The sequence below is a fragment of the Nicotiana sylvestris genome, chromosome 7 (assembly GCF_000393655.2).
Source record: "Nicotiana sylvestris chromosome 7, ASM39365v2, whole genome shotgun sequence".
NCBI classification, from domain to species: Eukaryota; Viridiplantae; Streptophyta; class Magnoliopsida; order Solanales; family Solanaceae; genus Nicotiana; species Nicotiana sylvestris.
The window spans coordinates 46,543,937-46,552,818 of record NC_091063.1 but is presented as its reverse complement, the minus strand read 5'-3'; the positions used below and the strand labels follow the sequence as shown (position 1 = coordinate 46,552,818).

At 36.4% G+C, this 8,882-nt stretch overlaps 1 protein-coding gene across 1 annotated transcript; it reads right to left on the bottom strand.

The window, feature by feature from the left end:
• Positions 1 to 1,163: 1,163 nt before the first annotated feature.
• Positions 1,164 to 1,541, bottom strand: LOC138873079 (uncharacterized). Its single transcript, XM_070151516.1, has one exon. The coding sequence runs from the start codon at positions 1,539 to 1,541 to the stop codon at positions 1,164 to 1,166; it is 378 nt and encodes a 125-aa protein (XP_070007617.1).
• Between the last annotated feature and the right edge of the window lie 7,341 nt (positions 1,542 to 8,882).

Sequence of the window (8,882 nt, the reverse complement as noted above, 5' to 3'; positions counted from 1 at the left end):
CTCAAAAACACACCAACTAGGTGGAAAATCAGTGGGGAAATATAATTATTGAAGAAAAACTAATACAATCTCTTCAAAAACCCTCTCAAAAACCTCCAAAATTCGAGCTCAAAATGTTAGAATGACCAAAAATCTAGGAAACTCGCTTATATTGGTTCTGCCCAGGTATTTCCGCACCCGCGCATCCGCTTGTGTGGAAAAACAAGCACTTCTGCGAAAACCACTAACCCCAGCTGTCTTCGCTCCTCCAACCACTGGTCCGCATCTGCGCAATCGCAGGTGCGGAAAAACCATCGCACATGCGGCCTCTACTGACCTCCATCAATTCCTCACCTGCGCTCCACCTGCCGCACCTGCGGCCAAAACCCTCGCAAATGCGATCACACCAGCTGAGTCCAAACTTCAGCAGTTCCTCAAATCAACCTCCAAGTCCATTAACTCTCCGAAATCAACGCGAGGCCCTTGGGGCCTCAACCAAACATGCCAACAAGTCCTAAATCAAGATACAAACTTATTCGAATCCTCAAACCGCCTCAAATAACATCAAAAACACGAATTGCACACAGATTCAAGCCTAATGAACTTTGAAATTTCCAAAATTCTACAAACGACGTCAAAACCTATCAAATCATGTCCAATTGACCTCAAATTTTGCACACAAGTCATAAATGATACCACAAACCTATTCTAACTTCTGAAAATCCAATCCGACCCCGATATCAAAAAGTCCACTCCCGATCAAACTTTCCAAAAGTTCCAACTTTCGTCATTTCAAGCCTAATTCTACTACGAATATCCAAATCACAATCCATACACGATTCTAAGTCCAAAATCACCTAACGGAGCTAACGGAGCCATCAAACTTCAAATTCGATGTCGTTTACACATAAGTTAACTATTCCGACTTAAGCTTTCAATTATGAGACTAATTGTCTCAATTCACTCTAAAATCTCTCTGAACCTGAACCAACCAACTCGGTACATCATATAACAGTTGTAGAGCATAAAAGAAGCAGAAAAATAAGGGAACAAAGCTACAACTCTCGAAACGACCGGCCAGGTCGTTACATCCTACCCCTCTTAAACATACCTGGAGTCACAAATAGGTGTGGATGTCTGCTCCGCATCTCCCGCTCGGTCTCCCAAGTAGCCTCCTCCACGGGCTAAACTCTCCACTGCACCTTCACTGAAGCTATATCCTTTGACCTCAACTTTCGAACATGCTGATCTAAAATAGCCACCGGCTCCACATTATAAGTCAAATCACCATCCAACTGAACCGTGCTGAAATCCAAAACCTGAGATGGATCGCTGATATACTTCTGGAGCATAGAAACATGAAATACTGGATGCACACTCGACAAACTAGGTGGCAAGGCAAGCTCGTAAACCACCTCTTCAATCCTCCAAAGCACCTTAAACGACCCAATAAACTGAGGGCTCAACTTGCCCTTCTTCCTAAATCTCATGACACCCTTCATGGGTGAAACTTTCAGCAGAACCTTCTCCCCAATTATGTAAGACACATCAAGGACCTTCATGTCGGCATAACTCTTCTGTCTAGACTGCTGATCTCATCTAAGTCACACCTTTATTTAAGGTTGTAAAACAGTCGATGTAATAGTAATACCCAACAAGGAGTCAAGGTTGATTTTTCACAGGGAGCTATGAATAGGACTAAAGAGTATATATTATAGTGTATGAGCTTGAATTATTGTCACAACCCCAGTTCGCCCTCCGTGAACCATCGTGACGACACCTAGTCTCTACAACTAGGTAAGCCTAACAATGCAGAAAATAAACCAATTTGTGGAAGAAATAATTAAAAACCAAAATAGTGAAATAAAACAGAATTTAAAAGTGCCGCTCGGCATACACAATATCAACTCTCAATATCTAATACATTTCCCAAAACCCGGAATCTCATGATCACAAGCCTTTGAATGTCTACAAGTATCTAACTCAAAAATATCTAACAAAGGAAAGAAAATACAGAAGGGCTAATATTTAAAAGGGAGAGTAGAAAGGGACTCTTCGGTCTGCGGACGCGGCAGATATAACTCGGAGTCTCTACAAATGCCTCGTCTCAAGCGTGATAAGTCTGAGTGGAGGCACCTGGATCTACACATGAAAACCATGCACAGAAAGGGCATGAGTACACCACAGCTGTACTCAGTAAGTGCTAAGCCTAACCTCGGTCGAATAGTGACGAGGAAGGTCAGGGCTCTACTGAGATTAAATGAGATATAAGGTGCGACAGTATAAGATAAAGCAGTACGATTGAAAGATAACAATAAGAATTAATACAAGATAATAAGGATAACTACAACTGAAACAAAGGCAAAAACAATCACCAGGAATACCACTCTTCACAAGGATAATAACTGGGGATCCCACAGTATCCCAAGGATCTCTTAGTACCCTCAATATATGATAGGGATCTCTTGGTATCCCGAAGATCTCTATCCTCAATATATGCTAGGGATCTCTTGGTATCCTCAATATATGTGCTGGGGATCTCTCGGTATCCCGCACCTCAACTCAAATCATAAAATACGTATAGGGGATCTCCCGGGATGCCGTCTCGTAGTCCCAAAGTAAAACACACAGCAATAACACAAAGAATACTCAATTAAACTCAATTTCGTACCAAAGTAAAATAGGTAATTCTAACCTAACATGCTTCACATAATACAAATAAGGCAATTCAAGCAATAAGGCAATTAAGTTAATTAAACATGCTTCTCTAAGCTAACAACATGCTTAAATTTCAAGTAGAATAAGTAGGAGAGGAAAACACAATTAAAGTTATTTTAGTGAAAACGAGATTTTCAACAATTAGCACAAGTACACACTCATCACCTCACGTACAAGGCATTTCAATTACCGCAATACCAAATTCTAAGGGGAATGTCCCCCACACAATGTTAGGCAAGCCACTTACCTCGAACCAGCTCAAAATAAACCTGAAACCATGCTTTTGCCACGAGTACTCGACTCCAAATGGTCCAAATCTATTCAATTCAATTGCATAATATAAATAACACTTCAAGTAACTGATTCTACAAATATATTCTAAGATAATACGCGAAATTAGGTAAAATGACCAAAATGCCCCTCGAGCCCACGTCTCGGAATCGGGTAAAATTTACATTTTCAGAATCCTCACACTCTCACGAGTTCAGTCATACCAAAAGTACCAAAATCGGACCTTAAATGGTCTCTCAAATCATCACTCAAAAGTCTCTAATTAATCAACCCCTAACCCACAAATTACCACTGATTTTCCTTAAATTTTCATGCTTATAATGATAAAAATCACCTCAATAATGAGTTTAAGGACCAAAGACCTTACCCCAATGAATTCCTCTAAAAATCTCCCTTGAAAATGCTCCCCAAGACTTCTTCCCATTTGAAAAGAGGTGAAAATAACTCAAATTCGCGAAGGCAACTATTTATATGTTCTGCCTAGCTAATCCGCTTCTGCGGTCATGGGACCGCACTTGCGGTCCCGCTTTTGTGGAACAAAGGTTGCATCTGCGACAAATCACTAAACTCAGCTTTCTGCACCTACGACTCCCCATACGCAGATGCGGTACCACTTCTGCGATGAATCTCCTGCTTCTGCGGCTCCTGATGGTCCTCCCCTTTTCTGCTTTTGCGATGATTCCGCCGCTTCTGTGGCAACTGCAGGTGCGGGACCCAACTGCAGGTGCGGTTATGATAGAAGATTAGCAGCTGAAGTTGCTCAAACAACTCCCAATTCTTCCGACAACCTTCCAAAACCATCCCGAGGCCCCCGGGACCTCAACCAAAAACACAAACAAGTCTAATGCCACTATCCAAACTTATACCAATCCTTAAAACACCTAAAACAACATCGAAATGATGAATCAACCACAGATTCAAGCCTAAGAACTCCAAAACTCTAAATTTACGCTTTCGATCAAAAAGTCTATCAAACCTCGTCCGAATGACTTGAAATTTTCCACACACGTCACATTCAACACTATGGAGCTACTCCAACTTTCGGAATTTCATTCCGACCCTCGAATCAAAATCTCCCTATCGAACTGGAAACTTCAAAATTCGATTTTCGGCATTTCAAGCCTAAATTAGCTATGGACCTCCAAAACACAATCCGAACACGCCCCTAAGCCCGAAATCACCCAATGGAGCTAATGGAACCATCGAAATTCCATTCCGATGTCGTCTTCACACTGTTCCGACTACGGTCAAATTTCCAAAACTTAAGCTCTCATTTAGGGATTAAGTGTCCCAAAACTCCCCGAAACTCAAAACCGAATATCCCGGCAAATCAAAATAGCAGAAATAAATATGGGGAAAGCAGTTAATAGGAGATTGGGGCTTTAATTATTAAAACAACCGGCTGGGTTGTTACAATTATCTCAATTTGCACTTCTATAAACTTGGGTTGTTTTTAGGTCTAATTTAAACTAAAATTACAAACTAAGAATTGAAACTAGGAAATTGTTTTCGTTGTTGTTTTCCAAATGATGTAAAAGGCCTAGGGCTATGACCTTCACCTAGGTGTTTGCCTAATAGGTTGTAAACATTCGAGCTTATTTTATTGGTCGGGGTGTATTATAGCTACCAACACTCGAGTACCTACTCAATACCTCTCGGTCAGAGAGTGATTTTGCCCAATTTGGCTTTCTCAAGTCCAAATGGGTATTGAACAAAATGGTTGATACAAAGCTCAAGTCGGGTTTTACTATATCTAGGTTTAACCCTTTAATTGGGACTATCAATCTCTCGATTTACCCAATTTCTTGTTAGCCAAGTTTTCTTAGACTAAGTCTCTCTTTCTCAATAGAGACCAAGTCAAATAGGCATGAACTAATGTTTGCAACCATTAATTCTACAATTAAAAGCAAGAACAAGGCTGAATAATAAACACCCAACCATAAACAAGCAATAAATTGAACACCCATTAAGTTTACACTCTAGGATTAGGTTACAACCCTAGTGAAAATCTAGCTACTCATGCTTAAGATAGAAGAAATAGAAGAAGAAATGATAATTAAACCCATATTGATAATTAAAATGATAAAAATCTATGTTCAAAAAGCTTAAAATAGCAAAAACTACTAAAGAGAGTAAAGAAAAGCGACAATTGTAGCTGCTGATGTCAAACCTTAACCTAAAAAAGTGAAACTCTTCTGTTTATACAGGGCTGGAATTTTTGGACAAAAATGCCCTTTAGGAGGTTCTACGGCCACACAATTCCATGTGCGGTCCGCACTTTGCTTCAGCCTGACAGGATTAGAAACTTGTGGCCGCATAATTCTGAATTGCGGCCACACTTCTCTCTTTATACGGTTCGTTGATTTTTGAGTGCGGCCGCACATTGCTCTTCGGTGGACTGCACAAATGTGACTGCGGCTGCGTAGCTGTTCTTCTGCGGCCGACTTATTTATGAAAAAAAATTAAAATTTTGACATGTTTTTTATTTATTTATTGGTTTTTGGCTATTTTAGCAAAAATGGGGGTTGGACCCGATGAGGGTTGCCTACGTATCTCACATTCGGTGAGAATCAAACCCGCGTAGTTCGGGCAGGTCATGAATAAAGTAAATAAACTGATTTTAAATTATGATTATTTTTTTTATTTTTTTTTGTAAAAGAACTGCTTTAAAAGAAGAAAGGAAGTATTTTTATATTTTTTTTGGATTTTTGATTGATTTTCTTTTTGAAAGAAAGACTTCTAAGAATTCCTTTTCTTTTGATTTGAACTTTGAGAATTTCAAAAGTAAAAGGAAGATATTTTTTTTGTTTTTTCTTATTCTAAAGAAGAAAGAAAATATTTTTTGGAATTTTACCTCTAATAAAAGAAATGCTTTCTAAATTTTTTTTTGAATTTTGAATTTTCTTTTCAATTTTTAACGAAGAAGGAAAATATTTTCGGATTTTTTTTTATTTTATTATATATATATATATTTTAATAATTAAAAAGACTTTCTAAAGAAGTCAATAATGAAAAATATTTTTGAATTTTTTGTTTTGAAAATTGGGAGTCTAAACAAAACTTTTCTAGACTTTTTTGGCAGGACAAACAAATAAAGATATATATACATTTTTTGAAAATAAAGAAAAACTTTTTGGATTTATATATATATATATATATATATATATATATATATATATATATATATATATATTTGCAACAAATAATAAAACCACTTTCAACGCCCGACTCTTTTTATTTTATTATTTTGAATTTTTCAGAAACGAATAAAAAAAAACTATTTTAAAAGTAAGACTCTTTTTCATTGTCATTTTCAGGGGAAGACAAAGTATTTTCCTTTATATATATATATATATATTTTATTTTTTATTTTTTTGAAAAATAAGACAGAACAACGATTTTTTTTCTTTCTATTTTTTCTTTGCTTTAATAAAACAAACTAATAAAACATTTTTTTTTCATTTTCTCAAAATTTCGGCAGAGTTTTGACAGTATTTGGGCATTGATTTTTTTTTCAAAAATAAACAGTCAATTCCCTAACCGCTATTTCTTTTTTTTTTCAATTTTAAAATATTATTCCTGATATTCAAAAGTTAGTCAACACACAAATCCGAATCAAATAAATGCGCAAGTAGCAACAAGTAAGATGTATCAGGATGGTCATTTTCATTTTTGGTACACCTGTCCTAGACAGACCCAACCCCTGTGTTGAGCCTCCAAAGTCAAATGCACGTGATGCAAACAAACATTCCTACTAGGGATCCGGCATGAAGCTGAGTTATTCTAAGTGAAAAAACCTGAGGTATATTGTTCTAGCCCTGGCTTACCCAAGTGGACAGCTTGAGCCGAAATGGGGGCAACGTACCGGGAGCACGAAAGTCTACCCGGCCTAGTTACTTATCCCAACTTCGTCTTTATTTGGTATGACTTCTAACAGAAAGGTGGGCCACGCGCACGTGTACACCATAAATTCAGAAGACTCAGAAAGAAGAAGGGTTTCGCAACAGTTTTATATACACAATTCAAATAATATTAAAGCGGTAAAAGCATCATTTAGCACATTAGGCATATATCAGATAATAAATAAAGCCAACTATAACAGTTATTTTAAGCTCGAATTCTTGAACTCTGAACCAGTGGTTCTGGGTTAAATGTCCCCAGCAGAGTCTCCAGAGCTGTCGCACCTCCTATTTCCGCCCCCGCGAGGGTGCTTGGGAGTTTTTCCAATTAAAGGACAGTCGAAACGGGATTTATTTCTTTATTTCAGAGTCGCCACTTGGGAGATTTAGGGTGTCCCAAGTCACCAATTTTAATCCCAAATCGAGGAAAAGAATGACTCTGTATTATAGTCTGCGCACCAGAAATCCGGATAAGGAATTCTGTTAACCCGGGAGAAGGTGTTAGGCATTCCCGAGTTCCGTGGTTCTAGCACGGCTCAACTGTTATATTCGGCTTGATTATTTTGATTTGTAAAATACATTTTTATTGCATGATTTTATTGTTACTGCTTCTATTTATATTTAAAGACCCTTCTTTGAATCGAATCACGCGTACGTATATTCGTGTTATAAATTATATTTTTAAAAACATGCGGAGTTGTGTCACGCGCACGTGTACACAATAATATAGATAATATTTTTATTATAATAATTATTTTCGAAATTATGCTTTAATAAAATCAAAAACATTCGCCCCTTTTTTGTATAATTAAGTAGTGAACCTCACATCTCGGGTTTTTATGAAATTAATAATGATATTCTCCGAGGAATCCCTTTTATTAAATATTCGATCGAAGTTGCGCGAACGCATAATCCGAATTGCTTTTAGAAATATAATCAGGTTACGCGAACGTATCCCTAATCACAAAAATATTCTTGATAAGGTTCTCTACAAATTGTTATTACGTGTTGACCGCGAGCCTTATTTTACACATATGAATCATATATCTCAAATTTTAAAGAATTAATGGCGTGAAGAAGAAAACAGACAATATGTATCTAAAACTAACATTTTTTGTGGATACAACATTTGGATGTCCATAAATCGAATGGTGTATAAAATTGGGAAAGAACTTAAAATGATAAACAAATTAATAGTTTCCGCAGAATCTTCATTGTTTCATTTAAGGCGAACTCTTCTTCTATATATCTTTTACATAAAATGCCACGATTCGTTTATAAATCCCATGTCCTTCTCATGTATTTGTTTTAGTCCAAAGTTATAATTATTTAGTTAATTTTTGATTACGAAGATTGAGTTTGAGATAAATAAACCAATTCTTATTCTCTGCCTATGCGAATATTTGCAAACACTAACTCTATATTTTGTAAAAAAAAATCATCGACATTATTTCATACATTAAAAGAAATGAGTTGATTTAACTACGCCATTTGTTATTAAGAAAGAGAATTAATCTACCAATTGATTTAATAAGACGACATCATCTAGCCTTAAACAAAATTGGATATTTGACAAAATAAGCTAGTAATGTAATTTCTGGGTATTTCCGTACTATTCTTTACTTAGCTAACAATATCACAAGATTTAATTAATGGCCAATTTTCTGCAATGTTCCCTATCAATTCAAACAGTAAATGTCATCACTAGTCCTCAAAACATATAAGATTATCGTGGAATTTACTACTCCAGAAGGTTAATTAGTTAACAGTTTATCATGTCAAGTATAATACTATACTAACCAATTAAAACAAAACTGAAACTTAAACTAATAAAATTTAAATGAGTAGAAGACATCCTTATAATTCCAAACTTCATTTACTTGCCATGTTGAAGCTTTTCATGACATGAATTTACAAATATGTACCTGATATTGGAAGCAAAAGAAAATGATGATGAGAATCAGCGGTAGTAATAACAATACAGCAACAACAGTC

Excerpts from the sequence above, each read along its gene's own strand:
- LOC138873079 (XM_070151516.1), bottom strand. The coding sequence starts at position 1,541 with ATGAAGGTCCTTGATGTGTCTTACATAATTGGGGAGAAGGTTCTGCTG.